A 19882-nucleotide genomic window follows, 5' to 3' on the forward strand; every position below is an offset into this window, starting at 1 on the left:
TAAGAGAAAAACAGAAGAGGAAAAGGACAATTTAGGTATCAGAATAAGATCAATATATTAGAGTGTATCATTTATGAATAAATGCAAGAATGTTTCTTTTTCTACAATGGTTCACCATCTGTATCTTTCTTGCAGAACAAAAGAAACTAATCCCCCTTAAAACACTACAAAGATTGAAAACTGACTATGTTTACTCAGGAAAATACAGCTGTTAAAAGCAGCTAAACAGACTTTAAAGTCAACTAGTGAATCAGCTATGAAGACTTTCTGCTTTGGAAGAAATAACCTAGTTCAGCTTTAGACTGAAGTATCCAGACATTTCAGAACAGCAGCTTCAGCTTTTGACAGGTTCATGCCAACTTCTGATGCCAAAGAGCATAAATCTAATCCCAGACATCATCTACCATTTTGGTGGGGTAAATGTTAGAAGGGATTTAAGACTTTAAAAGAAGATCTCTCCCTGCTTGCAAGATGAAACACTTCAAGCTACGTGTTGTATCTCAGCATTTTGTATACAAAAAAAAAAAACCTCCCTGTAAGTATCAGTGTTTGCTTCAGCAATGACAGCATCAAGGTGTTTAACACTCAGGTATAATATTCTGTATGAAAAAATGCATGTATTGTACATCTAAGAATATTAATGCCTGTGCAACAATCATCATGTGAATACAATGCATCACACATACATAGATGCAAGTATTCAGATACTGAGTATCAAAGGTAGGTCAGAAGATTAAGAGTGGGGTTAGAGGAATACTAATACTTTACTGGAAAAAAATAAAGCGCATTTCTCAAAATGCAAGGATGCTGTGCAAGGAGAGCAGCAGAACTGGGCAATATTTACCCACCTCACTGGGTCTTGGCTCCTGATCTGCATATCAGCAACACAGGAGCAGCACTGAGCAGTGCAAGAATCCTTTTCCAACTGGGGGACAGACACCAGCCAGAGCAGAGGATTCACCTAATTGCCAAACATGAGTTTTATAGCAAATACAGGCACCTCTCATCGGATACTGCGCTCAGAAAATAGTATCTTAGTTCAGGATCAGAGAAACAGTAATCGACTTGTTAGTTGCTTTGATTTAAAAGGGTAAACATGATTTTGTTTGGTTTTATTTGTTTGTAGGTTTTGTTTTTAATAATTTAGCCTTTTTTCAGGAGTAAAATAGGCCCTGTTTTTATAAACTAACTGTCTTGGAAAATACTTTATTTTCCCAACTCATAACCTCTAATCGCAGCTTGTTCCAGCTGATGTGCCTGCAGACAGAGATATTTTCTATATTTGACAGCCTTCTACATTAGTGCACAAAGACTTCATTTTTCTTGTGGTGAAAACATTACTGTTAGTGCAGCTGCTCTGCGATTACAATAGTCCTCCTAGTCCAACAGTACACTGCTACCCAAGTACCCCACGCTTTTAGGTTTCTTACTTCAAACAAAACCACCAATAAAACCTTTTTAATGTGCCAAATAGAAAGACTATGCTCTTGTTGGCTACATGTTCAGAGCAAAAAGCATTAACATTCACTGAAAAGGTAAGTTTTGTGCATAACAGGATGAGCAAAGTTGGAGTTGGTTATAGCTCTTTCTACGCAAGCTGTTTATAATACTAGAAAATTAAAAGGAGACAGTTTTAGTACCCATGGACCTTGCACTCCTTCCTCTTCTGCCAGAACAGCCTGGACAAACTGGCACATTTTCTTACATGTCTTCCTAGTTTAGTCTGATGTATTTGATGAAATTTACCATTACTGTTATTAAAGCCAAAAAGGCTTATAAAAAATCCCCAAAGTGGTGCTCTGCCTTGCAGTGCTAACAACGTCAACTGGTCAGCGTGCTGATACCAGGGTGAAAGTCAAGAGAAGATGTGAATGCAGACACAACTTTCAAGTTGCTTCTTCCTTCTCTGCAGCTCCATGCAAAGAGTTTTAAATGAGACAGATGACACATAATATTTGGAAAGAAGAGATTAAGTGGAAACACCTCCTCAAAGCCACAGGTTTAGTCGTTTTTTTATTTGGGGAATGCATTTTTCATCAGCTAGGCTGACTGGCTCTCAATCACACCTAAGACTGAATTTTTCAAATGAGTCTAGCATAACTCCATCCAAGAGATGATAGAGAAAAGCAAACAAAGAAAATACTTTGGACTCTGCCTGCCTGTGTTGTAAATAGGAAGATCAGCAGCAGAATACTTGTGACAGATGGTAAAAGGGATCCTGTGCAAATGCTGCAAAGCGGTTTTGGATAGTCTAGCAAGCAATACTGTGAGCTGTGTATGTGCTGTGGAACTGAGACATGAATGAGGGGTGGAGGTTGTAACAGGCTCCAGGAGAAAGCATGAGATGCAGGATGCTAAATCACTGCAGAGGTTAACGCAATAAGACTCAGTAACATCGCTGGGCTGAGCCAGGCAGTGCCAGATACATGAGGAGCCGGCTGGCTCCCTGCTCCCAGCCAAGCACAGTGCAGAGGCAACCAGGGAAAGCAGCTTGTCCGGCCAAGCCACTGGGTCCCTGGGTACAGCCTTCTGAAAAGCTCAACAACAGTAACCACAGTAAGCTCCAGGGAGCTTGACAAAATATTCACAGTCTCCAAACCACCATGTAAGATGTTTGTTTTTTTTTTTTTTTTTGTTTAAATCAAGATTTCAATGAGATCCAGCCCTTTCCTTCCTCGCATTCTGACTTCAGAGCACTGGCCAGGCATCTCCATCAGCAGATGACAAGAGTCCTGGGGCAGGGAGGACTCAGCAGAGAAGGATGTGTTATCTAGCACCATATGCACACACAGGAGCTGGCAGATTGAGAGGTATTAAGGAACAGATTTGTAAGACACAGGATGAGCATATGCTGCAGTGTATTATAAGAAAGTTAAGACAAAAGATACTGGTGGAAAAAAAACCCTTGGGTATAACTAAACCCCAGCTTTTCACAAGTATTTAGACACATCAGTAAAAAAGAACCTACACTAGTGTGTTTTCTTTGTAAATATACAGAGACACCAAAGCCAGACCACAAGGCAACTTTTAAGTGAGTGAAGATCTTGCGTCCAAGTCCCATGATATCTAAACTTGGCACGAAGAAGACTCCGGACTGAAGCCTTAGGTTGCACCTGCAAACGTTGAACTCTTTAACATGGTCTGGTATGTTTATGCAGATAGGTTACTACAAAGCATCAAAAAAAGGAAGTTCAACTAATTTCTCTTCACCTTAGACTTTTCTGCCTCAATTAAATAGTAGAGTATAAATGAGAAGTTTATGTGGATTAAGAACATATTTCTTATGAATCACCAAGAAAAGACCATTTTATATATCTTGCAATATGTTTTAACTGAAAATATTTTCATTAAGTAGTGCTGACTGGTATCACTGAGCTTCTATAGCTTCAGCGTATAGATATCTGCATGCCAGGAGGTACAATTCTTTGAAGCGCGTGTCTCTTTTTTAAAGCCAAAACTGGAACGAAACTAACATGTTCTATTCTTGTCTCTCCCCTGTTCCAACAGGCAAGCTACATTATTTTTGTGCTTCAGAAAACTGAGAGTAAAATACAAGTGATAGTTACAGTTCCCTCATTCACATATTTGAGGCATTCAGAAACAGTGGCAAGGACAAGTGTATAGAAAGAAATTGAGTCTATATTATCAACCAGCAAATGAACAATAAGTAACAGCCTACCTTAAGATCCCGATGAACTATGCATTTCTGATGACAGTACTGCACAGCAGATACAATCTGAAACACCACAAGCAGTGAAATATTTTATTTCAGTCTCAGTATAAGTTTTTGTATATGACTTAGCAATTTTGGCTCATGATATGATTCAGTAGAACATAAGAAATTAATAAATAGAGCTTTCACTTTAGAAACTATTCATGTAAATGTCACTAAAGCTCAAATACTAAAACATCCCTAAAAAGCAGCTCATGTTCTTATTAAAAAAATACATACTCCTTAAGGTAATAAGAGAAACATCTATTATATTAAATGCAGATTATCCAATAGCAATAACTATAAAAGGACATTATTCCATCTCGTAACCCCATAGTGGGATGTACCATCTCAGATTTTATATTCGGAAATATCTGCAGCATATCTCTGCAATTCATTCCTAACAGAATAGCTTACTCAACATTTTCATATCAACTTTCATATATGTGTAACAAAAACCAAGTCTGAAACAGCAAGTTAAAAGTAGTTGCTTTACATGTTAACTATATACCTTAATTCTGAAAAATATCAGATCTTTTTTATTTATCCAATTAAAGCTTTTCACAAAATAATCACTAAAAACAGGGCAAGAAAAAGATTAATATGAGAAAGTTTGTAACAAGAACATAAAAACCTCTTACAGAATATCCTTCACATGAAACAGCGTGACATGATACAGCAATACATGTCAACATAACATCTCTACATACAAGAGCTGTTAAATTCTAAAATATTCAGAAAAGGATTAAAACCTCAAGTGAGTCACAATAAAAAAATGTGGCTCTTAGGAACATCCACTAAAAAAGAATGTAACTATTTTTAGATAATACGTAAGAAGAAGATATTTTTCTCTTCGGGGATTTTTTCCACTCCAGCTTTAATAAACATTATCACAACAACGAATATTTCTTTAAAGCAAAAAACGTATGCTCACACTCTCGTCTATCTGAAAACACCATAAACAGAAAAAGAAAAAGCAAACGTTAATTTCATACCTGCCTGAATTTTGCACGAGCTTCCTTCTCTTTCATCCTTCCATGTGCAACTAGGTAGTCAAACACTTCTCCTGACCATGACAAGCACAAAACATCAGTCCTGTTGCCCAGGTTCTACTTTTGACTGTCATGCACAATGAAATAATGCTTGTAAACAACATCCCCCTCCCCCCCCCGCCCTTGGTGGGAAAGGAAGCAGACAAGAAAAATTCCTTTTTGCGTTGGGTTTTATTTTTCAGACATGTAATAGTCAAGACATACAAAAAAGGGGCCCTTCATACTAAGGCTTCTTCAATTTTAAAAGATAAATCTACTTAAAAAACACTGAAACAACAAAGACTAATAATGAAAAACATCTACATTGCATATGAGACAAACTGGGAAACAGGCAATTTCTTATCTACCAAATTTGTTTCACTTATCTCTAGTGGGTTCACTTGACAGTATCTGTATTACTTCAGCTTTTTCCTTCTTATTCTCTAATAAAGCTGTTTCAGTGCCTCTCGGATCCCCACCTTTGGGATGGCTGAGGAGCAGTCTTTCCTAGTGGGTCCCTATCCGCGAGCTGGGCTCCCTTCCCGCACTCACGCATTTCCCATGCAGATGTTGAACAGCTCCTCGTGCGGGGACTCACTGACCCTCTCACTCCCTGTGGTCCTGCCTGTCCCTTTCCTTGGGATCCTTATTTCCATCCCCCAGACCTGCCTCTCCAAGTGCTCTGGCACACATTTGCAAGACAAAATGAGGCACCAGTGGTTGCCTAAATATAGCAGATAAATCCTGAGTGAAGTTCTTGCCAAGATCTGCACCAGGTTATCTCCTGATATTCCAGCAGAAACCTCAGAGCAGTAACTACCCTTAAGCAAACCTAGCAGGTTACTTTACAGAACTGGATGCAAGCAAGAAAGTCAGCTCTTGGAGGTCCACTGGGACTGTTGAGAAAGTCAGACTGGAATAACCCATAGACCATAAAATCCTCAAATCGTTCCTAGCCATGGAATGGGCATGGTTTTTTGTATTTCAGTTTATCCTTAAAGCAGAATTAAGGATCCACTTACCCCCGCTGGCATATTCCATTACCAAATACAACGTCTTTTCAGTTTCAATAACTTCAAATAATTTTACTGCAAGAAAAATGAATGAGAGAGAGATTGCAGCAGGGAGCAAAAGCACAGCACAACCAAAAAATTATACTGATGAAGAGAGTATAATTTATGGCCAGTGATAATAGTAAACCATATGAAAACCTTATATCCTCTAGGTTAGCATTCTTTTGAGGGGAAAAAAGCGAAATTAATTTCTAAATCATGGTTGATAATAAAGCATATTAATTCACAATTTTCTCCAAAGTTTATGCACACTGTACAAACGAGTTCATGCTGAAATTAGTGTTTAATTTGACACAGACGTCTTTAAGATCATACAAACCTTCCCTGTTTCACTATTAAACTGCTCCCAGTTAGAAATCTGAGATTCTGACCAACTAAAAACTGAGTGGATACCAGAAAAGTTAAGTTTAAAAGACTTTCCTCAGCTTGTAATAGTACCTATTTGTTTAAAGCAAACACACTCCCACCGCCACCCCCAAGAAAACAAAAAACAGCAGAAGCTAAGAATGCTGGAAAAGCAACAAACAATTTGAGGGATGAGAAGGGAGTGCCTAGCATGTAATAACTTGTACACCTCATCCATACCTTGTATGCAACAAGCCCTCTGGCCGATTCAGGACCATTAAGTGTCTCTGGAACAAGACTGTCCAGCCCTCCTCAGCCAGAAGAATTGTCATCACAAAGTAGGGCCCTGAAGCTGTGGGGCAGGTGAAAGAACTAAAGCAGAAAGGGAAAATTACATACTTTGCAATTCTGATTTTCTGGAAACATCAGTCAATGGGAGTCTTTCCTAGACTCAACGGAGTTCTGCTACTTTCACCCAAGAAACTCATGCTCTTTGGCCTCAAGAGTAATTTCAATGGACGAGGGGAGTTAGGACCCTCAAGAGACTGGAGCGCTCAGCATCTCCTACTCCGTGTTAAGGCCTTCCTGGACTGAGCAGCTGATCTCCTCAGAGCAAAATTCTTGTTCCAACCAGAGTCAATAAAGCAGGGGAGACAATGAAGCATTTCCTGAATGCCCACTGTCCTGTTATCTCAAAAAAGTTTCATGAACAAAAGCGTAACATAAAGTACATTCAAATAAAGATTCAAATAAAGCCAAAGAGACTAAAATATAAACAGTATAATAATAATAAAAGTTTGCAGAAATGCAGGGCTCCTACCAATATTGGGATGATTCAGTATCTTCATTATTCGTACTTCTCGAAACAACTGTTAAGGAAGAAAGAATTTTCTTAGTGTGTATTTATGATGGAAAAGTTATACAAGATACGCAATTTTAGATGGCAAAAAGGAGCAGCATAAGCCACAGAAAATAGCACTAGCATAGACTATAGATAAATATAGTGCACTGAACTGCAGAACAGGTAAGCTATACCTTATACATTAGATAAAAATAACCACTACCAACTGCATATCAAAACCAAACTGATTTTTAAGCTTTATAGAGACACAGATAAGTTTTAAAGCCCTTTCTGGATTTTCACATTGACCAAACCCAACAGATCATTCACAGAGGTTTTTGTTACATCTTTGCTCTCATTTCTTTGGTGATCGGGAAGCTCAGGTAACCACCCTGAACACATACATAACTGCAGGTGCAAACATAAGGTGTAGCACTACAGAAAAGTCAAACACACAAATGTTGAAACACAAATAAGAGACCGGTAATCCTGATGTTCTGCAGTCCTGCCACTCCACAGATGCAAAGCAGGTGAGTTCACTTTTCTCACAACTACCAAAACTTACACAGAGATGTCCCCTCTCCCCACAGCAAGGCCTGAAGGTTTATGATTAATTACAGTCTGCTTTACAATCCTGAGTCACATAATTAAAAAGAACTGGACAAACTCATAGCCCCAAGTGTATATACTCAAGAAAATGGTGAGTTTGCCTTTTTTTTTTCCCCTTAAAATCAGAAACAAGGCATCCTTGCTCTTAAATTTCTAGCATTCATGGGTTTATTGATTAAATAAGAGCTGAAGCAAGACTAACCTAGGGACTCGAAGGGAAGGCGGCAAACAAAAGGAATCCTAAACTACTACATAGTCCTGTTACTCTATACTTGAGGATGTCTAAGCTTGCACTGTTTTACTTCAAGTGAACAGCATATGTGCATCATCACATCCATTTACTGTGCTGCATGCTCTTTAGTCCCATATTGGGCTGAAGCAGGATCCTGAAATGAAGGAAGAAAAGCTTGCTGGCTTCAGCCTAATGTTCAGATATTTTGGAAACATCTCAGCACTACAGTCCTCCTTATGGAGAAGCTTGGTTCAACACACAGAAGTGCACTGTCGCTATTTTGCTCGCCTGATGTCTCGGGGGACTTGCCTCCCTCCATTTTCAAAATTAGTCCTATTTGTTCAGATATTACTTTTGCAAAAGGGTACAAAGATGTAAGCCAGAGACTGAACACCTCATCAAATAGTAGCACTTTAGTTTCTATTTTATGATGCCTGAAGCTACGAGTTAAGAGAAATTCTTTTGCTTAGACAACAGTGATGTTTCTTCACTCCATTTGTGCAAGTTACTCATGACACTTCTAGAATTTTGAGTTTATTCTACAAGACTAGAGAGTAACATCTTTTTGAAATTCAGCTTTTGATCAAGTAACATTATTGTAGATCTACATTAATTATTTCAAGCTAGTTACTATCCACTTGCCTTATAATTGCCCTTAAAATGATTTCAGAAGGAATCAAAGACTCTAAAAGCACTTTTCTGAGAAAACACAAACAGTACGATACCATTTGCTTGTGTTCAAAGTGTAACACATGGGTATGTAATACTATGCACTAGAAATAACTTCAGTGAATCTTGTTTCCTCATAAAGCCAGTAATACTCATGAAAAAACCCCTCATACCAGGCTGTTCTTTGTGCATTTATGTTTTTCTAAGTATTTCAATTTGTTGCACAAGAAAAGGTTTCTCAGTTAAATCAACATCAATTAGTCAGAAGCTAACAAATCTAAAACAGTAGGTGGTATAGCTTCAGAAGAGCTTTCAAGCAGGTATGTGGAAAACTGCAATTCCTGCCAGAAGATTAGAAAGATATTTCATATTTCATAACTTAACAGTTACAGCAATGAACAAACGTCTTCATAAGCAGGATTACAATATTTGGCTTCTATAAATAAAATAATTTCAAATCTAGAAAAAGTATTATTAATAAACCAAATTTTACAAATAACGTGAAGTACAGCAATTGAAAATAAATTGATGTGCATCATTCTACTCACTATTCTCACAGGATCTAATTGGTTTAAGATTCAAATTGATTTTACAGGGACACTAAATTTTGTTCCACATGATACACAATTTTTTCTTCCATAAAGGAAAAATCCTATCAGGAAATAGAATAAAAGTCTATTTTCCTCAATACAGTATATTAGTGACTTCTTGCCTGATGCAGATACTTCGTTACATGGAAGAAACCTTTACTTGCTCTGATTCTGAATATAAGACATCACCAAGACCTAAAGCATGGCTTTATTCCATACAAACACTAATACAATTTTTTACAACATCTTGTATTATACATCCCGTTGAATAGATATTTTGCAGAAATGAAGTAGTTAGTCTCAACCTTTTGAAAGAAAGCAGCTATTCTAAGGCAAATTCTAAATGTATTCAAAGTCACAAAGTGAATCTTGCTGGTTGGTGACTCTGAGGTGGGCTTCTTGTTTGTTTGGGGATTTTGACTCAAAGGCACTTTTAGCGCTGGTTGAAATGCACTTGCATGTTTAGAGCAACTACTGGACAAGGCTGGAGCAGCCAAAGTTATCTTAGAAGATGCTCATCCACACAAATCACGTCCAGCACCAACTGAATGGATAGTGGCTATTTTATTATTCAGATGGGACAGTGTCAGCCTCCCTCCAAACATATGAGAACACGGAGAGAGAAATCAGTAGAGTAAGACTGAAAGAATATTTGAAATCTTGGAATCTACCTGCAGGCACCTGCTGATTAAACAGCTTGCCCTAGAAAAGATCGAAAGACCCCAGGTGATGGTACTCCCCACAGAAATCCTCCCCAGCTGCCTGCCCATTGCTGAAACTACAGCACACAAGTTTGCCTTCTTCATGGGGAGATCCACGTTCTCTCAGAGTCAGTGTTTTGCAGTTGTTATTGGCTTCTGACAAGCTTCTAGCAGTTGTGTACTTGGAACCTGATATTTTCAGACCTTTTTCTGAAGTAACTCAGGTATAGGCATGTTGTAATTCAGGCAGATGTAACTCATATATTCCATAATACTGCTACTTAACTAAGTCAAGCAACTTTGCTAAACCTGCTTGGCTTGACAGATACTTTCCAACCCAGAAAGAAAGAAACTGTTTGCAAGGCTAAAAGAACAGAAGTAATGGAACAGCACCGTATAGGCACCATGAACACAGCCACATTCCACCTTGTGTAGTTCTTGGCCCATACGGTTCAAGGGGATGTGTAAGGGTCTCTCAAAGGTGCAGTAGGGAGAAGGAATCTAAGTTTGATTTAGATACATCTAAAAATAAAAAGAAGCCCTCCAACCCCCTAAAAAAGGGAAAATCTGAAATGCCACTTGCTAATCAAACTCTTTAAGAAAAAAAGAAAACCACCTTCTGCTGTGCTAGCATTTTGCAGAAGAGCGACAGAATGCTACTTCAGAAACAGCCCTAGCACAGCCAGTACAAGACGACATTTCCAGTGTAGCAGACATGCAGAAAATAGAACAGCTATTTTGATATAAATTCTAGTTATGATGAAACCCAAATACTAACATTTGGGAACAAATTACAGTCATGACTGGAAAAAGCTGAGTCAGCATACTATGTTACAATCAAGACAGCAAGTTCACAAAAAAGCCAGCTCTATCTTCTAAATGGGTGCTCACTAAGATGAGAACCACATACTGAACAAATTGAAAACAAAATAAAAGGCAGTGCCCTTAATTTAATATTGTTTATCTGTTTAAAGAGGTAGAGAGCCTAAAGCAAGAAATACAATATAACTTCAGACTATCATGTTGCATGCACAAGGACACAAATTTTAAAATTTGTAAGGTCACCTTACTTGTGCCACCTCCTAACATTCAATGTTTTAAGTCAAAATAACTAAGTCTGAAGTACCCTGTCCATACTATGCAGCATAAATAACATTGGAGAGTGGCTAAGAACAAACTAAACACTGTCTTTGCTTTCATATCCGTGACTAACTACAGACCCAGCTTCTATGACACTTTCAGAAACTCAGGTACGTGCTCAAATATTTCTGTTTACAAAACAGAATAATGCAGGAGAAGCTACAATGCCTCAACTCAATTAAGTCAGTAGCAAGTACTATGGCAAAACCTACTTGCACTTGGTATCCCTTATAGTACAGCGAATGGCAGGAGGATGGTTTTGTGAATAACCCTGTGCCTAAGATCACTACATATTCGCCTTGCTTGATTAATAATAATCAATAGTGATGAAAGGCCTAAAGTTTTGCCAACCTGCATACAACGTACCAGCTTTGAAGTTTTAAAGACTGTCCTGTCAACTATGCTAATTTAGATGAGTTCAAACTTAGGAGTGGTATTTTTGTGGCAATAACATACTCCAGTATTCCTCTATAAACAGTAATTAGAAAAGTGTCTGTTCCTATTATCACCACTTCCCATTTCCAATGTTACCTCTTGAAATAAAAATTGACTACTTAACAGTGCTACATACAGTATAACCCTGCTGACAAATCATAAAAATTCACATTACAATGATACTACATTGTACATAAAGAATCACAAACTTTACGTAATAGTTCACTGCAGAAATAAAAATAAAGATGACTGATTTAATGGAACAGAATAAGATTTTTTAAATTGTTTTATCTACAATACACAAATGATCTATCAGAATACTATAAGAAATAATTCCAAGCATGCTGATGAACCACCCTCCCACCCTTATTTGCTTTAAAAAAACTACAATTGCCTGAGTGACTGTGCAAAAACTGTGCTTACATTTACTTAAAAGCTTTCAGGGAATCAATATTCAGCTTCACTCAAAATTATCAGAAAATTGTAGGAAGCTGAAGACACTTAGAGCTTCAAAACAAAGATTATTTTTTCTGAAAATTACAATTAAGATGTTACAAAGGAAAACTTTATACCAACAAGTTATCACACTTTCCAGTGTAAGCAGAAGATGCATGGGATAAATATTTCTAGAAGTTGTTGAAGAAGAACAGAATTGTTGTTAAATCACTTAATTCAATTTCTGTCCTTAGCTCTATGATAAGCTGCTTCTACCTGCACCTATAAGTGTTTCTCTTATCATCTTCCCACTCAGCAGCAATGTCCTATTACACGAGTGTTTTGTGTACTACTGGTGCAGTGTGACAGCATCTTTTGTAAGCTATGAAAGTTTCATTTATACTTGGAATGATTTAGCAAACTATTGTTGAATATTTTTGTGTAAATATATCTTATCACTAAAGCAATTACCCTAGAACTAACTTTTTCATGCTTCATTTTCCTGGAAGTTTTAATGCTTTTTATCCTCTCTTTGTTCAACAATGAGACAAATTCAGCTAGCTCTTCCAAGCATAAATACCAAGCTAGGTAGGAAACTAGCTACATGAGCAGCAGAGGATTTCCCCAGTATGCTCTGTCACATCCTGCCTCTGTGTGGCCCTCTTCACTAGCCCAAGTATTAGCAAAGAGGTTTGCTTAATATAGGATATAGAATGTAAGGACAGTGAAATTTTGGATGGACTCTGCACAGCACGTTGAATTAAAAAAAATAAACCCGAAGAACCCACACTCAAAAATACTACAGAAGAGAAATTAAAGCAAATAAATCAAAGAATTAAAAGACATCAAAGCAAAAACGGAATTGAAGCAAAGTCATATTTAACTTCCCATAACCAAAGTTACACAATAAAATAAATGTAATGGCAGCCAGAGATAAAAGAGCAACAAGCCCTGGCTTCTCTCTCTCTCTCATTTTACAGCTGCAGACAGCAGCAGTCCAGTATTTGTAAAGAAAAAAAATCCCTCTTTTTTTTTTTTTAAATAAGGGGCACCCTCCAATAGGACAATGCAAAAATTTCTGTGCTTCAGCCAAAACCAAACATATGCATAAATAGTAAAAAAAGCCCAAACCAAACAAAAATCCCTCAGGGTTTTGTAAAAACACTCATCACAATGGTTAGAAAGGACTTCTGTATTTGTCTACAGTTACAAATAAACAAGAATGTTCTGATTATTTTCAGCCATTTTGTCAATTCTATATACAAGAAGTATTTGCTAAAGGTCCATTTAGCTTAACAAATATTTTATTCAAGCTGAAAGAATATAAAAACAAAAGGTAAAAAAAAAATTAAAGCCATACAATTGGCACTCTTATGTCCACAAAACCTAATTACTACATTCAAGAAAAATCCAAGAAAAATACTATCCTTTACAGCATTATATCTTGATTTAGTATGTAGACAAACTACTTGTGTACTTAAGATATTTTCTTGTCAGCAAAGATTAAAGCTGAAGGAAGAAGGAAGAGCAAAGAAGTGATGTTTAGATAGGAACCACACAGAGCAATTGCCCTCAGACAAATTGCACATGCACATTATAGCAAAGCCAGTAGGATACCACTGTCTCCTAAGGTCATAGGTACACAAAGATGTTTATTTAGCAAGATAAAGGGACCAAACATTTTGACAAGTAAATAAAAGGTCACAGTTCAACCATTTATAGAATTTCAGATATTATGGTGTATTCTTACCTTTTGAAGACTAGTAGGATTTAGCTGGGTTTTATCTATTATTTTCACAGCGACCTTTGGGGAAAAACACAAAGCAAACCATGGATTACAAAACTCAGAAAAATGTTTGAACAAAAATATATCACACCTCTGTGAGCAAAAGCATAGATGTGCCTATAAGACGTGTGTATGTGTCTGCTTTTATGCATTTTATCAAGCAAAACTTCCTCACCTATTATGATCTACCAGCAGGAGTTCAGAACTTTGCCACCAGATGGTACCACCAAGGAACCAGTTTTATACTTATGTCAGTGTTTGGACTGAATAATGTTATCCTGTCTACTGCAAAACCAGGGCCTTCAAACACAAGATCAATCTATCTCTCAATAGATTTCAATATCAAGGATCTATCTATCAATAAGATTATCAATACCAATGAAATCTAACTACCATTATAATTCTCTTCGGTTCTGGAAATGGTTGGGGATGAACTGACCCACTCCCAGCCCCAAAATACCCCTTGATGCGCAATAAACTTTTTGATCTCTTTACCAAGAATTTACATTCTTAAGAAAAGGAGCCATTAGATGGAGAAAACTCATGCACATCAGGTAACTTTTCCTATATTCTAAAATAAGCTTTCTGCACTTTCCTTTGTGATGACAAAATATGCACTTTTTTCTATTCAGAAGAGAAAGGTAATATAAAAGCAAAGATAGTCAAAGAGAATATAAAACATTCTATCAGCCTTTTTTTAAAGGCTTACCTCTCTTCCAGTAAGCACATGCCTTGCCAGTTTCACTTTGGCAAAATTTCCTTTTCCTATTGTTTTCAGTAAACGATAATTTCCAATGTGAGGATGCTCTTCATTGGTAGATGTAATGGAGTTTCTACATCGGGGGATGTTTTGTCTGCTACTCGACTTGATAGGCTGGACATGTGGTTCAGTGTACCCATCCACAGAGGTATGCTGGAAGACAGATAAAATAGTTGGGAATTTAACTACTGGGATTTTAGACAGTTGCAGCAGAACAGACTGTATAAAGAGGTGTAGGGGGAGTAACTTATTTACTTTTACAATATAACTGACAACTTTGGATGCTAGCCCAAGCAGGACATGCTGTTTTCAGGCAGAGTTTGATGAATGTTTCCAGAAAAAACATCTGCAGAAAAATTTTACCAGCTCCAAAAACAAAACTAGATACACCTAGGCAGTAATCAAGAAACAATTAGACTTTTAAAAATATGAAACTATGCCAAACTACACACTACACCACTATGTTACAAATAAACTTGTCTAATAACCAAATTTAGTATTTTAAAAATACACAGTACAAAAAAATATTTGTACTTCGGCATATTTGGAAACAAAGTTTCACTCAATTATTTTTCCTTAACTTTCTTCACTCAGCATTATGAGAAAAATATTGTTTCAAGTAAGCTTTGTTCCTCAAACCTGTTTGTATATTTTTGTAAGTCACAGAAGTTCTCATTCAAGTAATAATCTACATCTTTAAAAATAATAATATATTCTTGAAGAAAACTCCACGATATAAATATATTTTAAATCTCAAAAAGTCTGAAGAACTAAAAGGCTGTTATTTTTAATGCATGCCACACATCATCCCACATTAAACGTTAGTCACTGAAATCTGCAGTGCTTCTGTAACTCTCTTTACTTCCAAGTATGTAAGAGGCAAGATACAGATGGGGCTTGGACACGTTCCAAGGAGAAACCAAAGTAAGGGAAGATGTCAAAGGAGTGTTAAGTGTTTCAGTATACCAAATGCTTTCTGACGTTAGTGGTAGATGGATACAAATGTTTAACAGGTAAAATTTAGCCTCTGATCTTTTAAGTTACAGCTTTTAAGGTAGGCAAATACTGTAGGCAGAAACAGTCTTCTCAGACCCAGTGTTTAGATTTTGTAACAGAATGGGATGCCTACTCCCAGCTCAGCCAGTTCCAGCTAAGCATAAAGCATCAACGAAACTCAAAAGACACCTGAATATTTTCCCACTATTCACTGCTACAATCAAAAAGTGGGTATCTTGGTGTCTTTATACAGATCCTGTTTCTTTACAGACCGAAGGCCCCCAGATCTTTCGCCTGACACTGAAAGCAGAGTCAGAAGGCGGCAGGAGGTTCCACTCTTTCTCGCAATACCCAACCTAACACCAGCCTATGCTGATCTCGTCATCCCTTACGCAAGTAGCTATTTTCTTATACAAAACAGAATTCAAAGCAGTGCTTCCAACTTCAGACTGCATTTATTATAGACCTAAGTCAATTCCCTCCTGTAAACACCCAGGCTTACAGATAGTCCCACTGAGCCCGGCACAGTTATTTCAGGACATAAGCACTAGTAGAATTGGGAAAACTAGCAAACAGCTGCAACGCAAACGGAAAAAACAAGGAGTAGACCACAACCAGAATGTTCTTCCCAAATGTAGCACAACTCTGCTTACATCACCTCCAGCATTATTAATTATTCACTATGGCCAGGAGAACAGTCCTAAATAGAATTTTCTGTTTGTCTTTTCATTACCTGAGTCTCTCTGCAAAATACTACTTTACTCCCACTGCTGAACAATTTCCAAATTACTGCAGAACCAAGCAAGCCAGACACGTTTAGATTCTGTATATCAGACAGATTTATTCAACCATGAAATAGCACACTAGCAATAGTATTTATCCTTTGGAAGCACATAATTAAAATACTTTCTGTGGACTTGGAAAGAGGATCAGACGGACAGCTCCAGGCAAAGAGGTTTTGAAACATTCCTTCAACATCAGATACGAGTCCTACATGCAATAAACCAGAGCCCAAATATGTCTTGCCTAAGAAAACACCCTGAAAAATCAATACTTGTATGGTGCTAATAGTTAATATATTATATTAATATAATAATTAATATATTATAGCCATACCTAGAAACTTGTCCAGGGCTACGGCACTATGCTAAACAAGCAAGTTTTAAAAGTCTTCAAGCCCATTTATGCACACAATTAGTTTTTCACTACTTGTAATACAACGCCTACCAGAAGCAACCCTAATATCAATTGCCAATTTTATACACGTCATAGGATTCGCCCACTGCCTGGAGATACTGGAAGGGGTCTTTTAGATAAACAGTTGGATAGGCAAACAAAACCAATGCCATAGGCAAAGCGAAAGATGGCTTTACAGCATAGATCATTTTAATGCAGATTTAACAGACAAAGCAATTATTTAATCCTAATGACAATATAACACAGAACCAAATCCGAAAAAAGGTAACAAGGTTCATGGTCATGACTATTCTTGATTTTGGTCTTTCTATGATGGAGAAACTAAGCCCCTCCAGATAGCTTCTTAATTATTCCCTCCTAGATTACCTTCAGAGTCAACCATTTGCCCCAGCTATGCACAGGGATGACAGAAAACATGCATAAAGAAGGTCAAGTTTCTTAGCTTGTAAGCCACATATACATAAGTTTTGAATTTTTAACAACACTGAATGAAATTCAAATTATTCTTCTTAAGTCTCGAAATAGGTCTCTCTTTTGCACATAAACATGTTGCTATCGTTGGAAAGTACAGAGGAATTTAAACTAGAAACTCATCAACTTCTACAAATAAGCATTCTACAAAATCAAAATATAATAAAGATATTGAAAAAAAATCAGGTCAAATAATGATATCTCAGAGATTATTTCCAAACAGTGCTAAAGCTGAATTCCACAGAAGGATGTAATATCCACAGTGTCTAGAAAGACAAGATATGTAGTTTTAAGATCTTTCTGGTTATTACAATATGTTCATTCATTTGAACAGCCACATAGTAGCTGATACATAAAATGCCATTTCAGAAGAACGATCTCTAAATTCTGAGAAATTTGTCAGGGTGCGGGAAACAAGAAGGCTGTAAAAACCAACACTCTCCTTGAAGTTCACTGCCATCTAAAACCAATTCCAGCTAATAACCTGTATTGCCTACACAGGATTTTAATGAAAGATTCTGATATTTCTCTAGATACCTTGATGATATATCTCAAGATATATATATAATTTAGTGGGAAACACTATCTTACTAGTACATCATAAACATGACTTCCAGTATGGTCACTTCATGTCAGTGCTAAATAAAACGTCTAGAAATCAACATAAAATTCTAAGTTTCTTAAAAGAAAATGAAATTTTAAACAAAGAAGGTCCATCAGTGACAAAAGTTTAGCGCTGAAACAGTATATTAGAGCAGCCATTTAGGTACTGTGCATGTCGGGCAACTATTAAAAGAAGAAAAATCCCACACAAAACCAAATCCATCGCCTTTTCAGAAATCTCCAAAAAATAATTTTAGTATTCAATTTTTAGACTGTTGACTGAAGAGAGCTCAGTTAAAACTTATTACTCATAACTAGGCTTGTTCCTGACACGTCCCATTAATTACAGAAAGTCAACAGCACTAAAATCACAAGAGAACTAACCTGACCCAGTGCTTCCCAAGACTCAAAGCTATCGCTTTCCTTGTTTACCCCAGGCAGCTTTGCAAAAGCAAGATGACCTGATGCCCAGACACATTATCTTCGAGAAACTGCAGAAGAACTAACCCCACCAAGTAGACACAAAGTGTGTGCTTCACTAATTCAGCATCCTTTGGTTACTTAGCCACTGGAGTAGTTTTCTCACAGAGTAGACACTAATATTAAACTGACATCATCACATATATTAACTGCTCTTACAGTTAAGTTTTAAAAAGTCCCCAAAACCATTCCGGACACCAAACCACAAAGACTTTCTCAATCAAACAACACTGAAGGCCTCTCTAGTAACAGGGCAGCTTCCACACATTGATCTGCCTACAAATACACCTCGCTTGATTAAACAAACATCTTAGTCCTGAATTTTCCCCTTCTTGAATTACTACATGGTAAATTCCTTGGTACAGTCAGCCCATGAAAGCAAAGTGTGCACACATGGTGCTAGAAAAGGCACACCATCACACTCCTTCTCTCACTATTACCTCCTGTTATGAACTTACGTTTCTTGCAGCCAATTTTTTATATCTGTAATTCCAAACATTTTGAAGTATGTGCCGTACACATGAACATTTCTACTACCTGTCATATTTTGCAAGGTAATCAAAATATCTAGCCCAGACAGAGGAACTCTGAAGGGTTTAGAAGACTGTCTTCTGAACAGTACTGACCTGCACCAGCTTTGATTCACAATACAGGAAGGAAAGGGTAGAAAGGTAGGAAGTAATGTCCTGGACGTCCAGCTGTTTTCATGTTTTAAGTGCTTGCTGTCCATAACTACTTTAGGACCTAGGAGCTTCTAGCAAACCACCTCAAGCAAGTCTTCCTGTCGCTGAAATAATCAAACTAAACTAGAAGAGTCCAATTTTTTGAAAGGTCTTGGTAAATCTCAATGTAGAAACAAACCAAAATCTCCAGATCAGCTTGTTCTGCATCATATATCAAGAGCATCAAGAGGTGCAGCTTTGCAGTTATGAAGCATGGTGCAACTTCAAACTGCACAACATGATAGTACCTGATCCATCAGGTAGTGCCAGAAGAAGAGGATTCCCAGAATCACAGACTGGTTGGGGTTGGAAGGAACTTCTGGTGATCATCTAGTCCAACCCACCTGCTAAAGCAGGTTCACCCAGAGCAGATCGCACAGGAATGTGTCCAGGCAGGTTTTGAATGTCTCCAGAGAAGGAGACTCCACAACCTCTCTGGGCAGCCTGTTCCAGGGCTCTGGCACTCCTCTTCCAGGTAAATCTCACATCTGCACAGCTTACTTTTGCCACACATACCAATCACATCACACTGCAATTACCAAAACACCTCTAATCTCAACCAAAACATTAATAGAGCACTACGTACTCTAATTTTTCATATCTTTCAGACGTGGAAAACTGCTTTGGAGGGAACAATGAAAAAGACTAAATGTATGCACACATGATTCCATGACTTCTTATCAGCAATTAAATGCATACTAGATTGTCTATACATGACAAAAATTTTGTTATTTAAAAAACAAAACAAACAAACTAAAAACAACAACCAAGGCCCAAAGCAATCAACCTGCTCCACTGAAACACGATAATATGCAGGACTCAGTTCAGGAAAACCCAAGAAGCACACACAGAGTGAGGGAAAAAATACATACAGATTTTAAATCCAATACCAAGGTCAATGTATGGCAGAGACAGAAGAGAATCAGACAAAATTGTGATGTTTGTCTTTAACTTGTACCTGTACTCTGAGCCTGCACATGCAGGCTTTCCAGAAGTACACAAGGAAAATCATCAAACCCACATATGTGCAGATTTACATAATATGTAGGAATTC

The 19882-nt window shown here is 37.4% G+C and overlaps 1 protein-coding gene across 8 annotated transcripts in view; it reads right to left on the reverse strand.

The window, feature by feature from the left end:
* Positions 1-19882, reverse strand: part of MARK1 (microtubule affinity regulating kinase 1) — a 58535-nt gene that overhangs the window by 21305 nt on the left and 17348 nt on the right. For 6 of the 8 annotated variants that reach the window (XM_065833243.2, XM_065833241.2, XM_065833240.2 and 3 more), the window contains exons 2-7: positions 14309-14512; positions 13564-13617; positions 6982-7030; positions 5766-5831; positions 4708-4778; positions 3680-3736 (exon numbers count right to left, since the gene is read on the reverse strand). In XM_065833243.2, coding sequence (XP_065689315.1) covers positions 3680-3736; positions 4708-4778; positions 5766-5831; positions 6982-7030; positions 13564-13617; positions 14309-14512 — 501 coding nt within the window. Of the gene's footprint in view, positions 1-3679; positions 3737-4707; positions 4779-5765; positions 5832-6401; positions 6534-6981; positions 7031-13563; positions 13618-14308; positions 14513-19882 lie in introns of those variants that run through there. The other 2 variants (XR_011738185.1, XM_071805966.1) reach the window with 2 other exon arrangements.

This window comes from Patagioenas fasciata, chromosome 3 (assembly GCF_037038585.1).
Source record: "Patagioenas fasciata isolate bPatFas1 chromosome 3, bPatFas1.hap1, whole genome shotgun sequence".
In the NCBI taxonomy this organism is placed as follows: Eukaryota; Metazoa; Chordata; class Aves; order Columbiformes; family Columbidae; genus Patagioenas; species Patagioenas fasciata.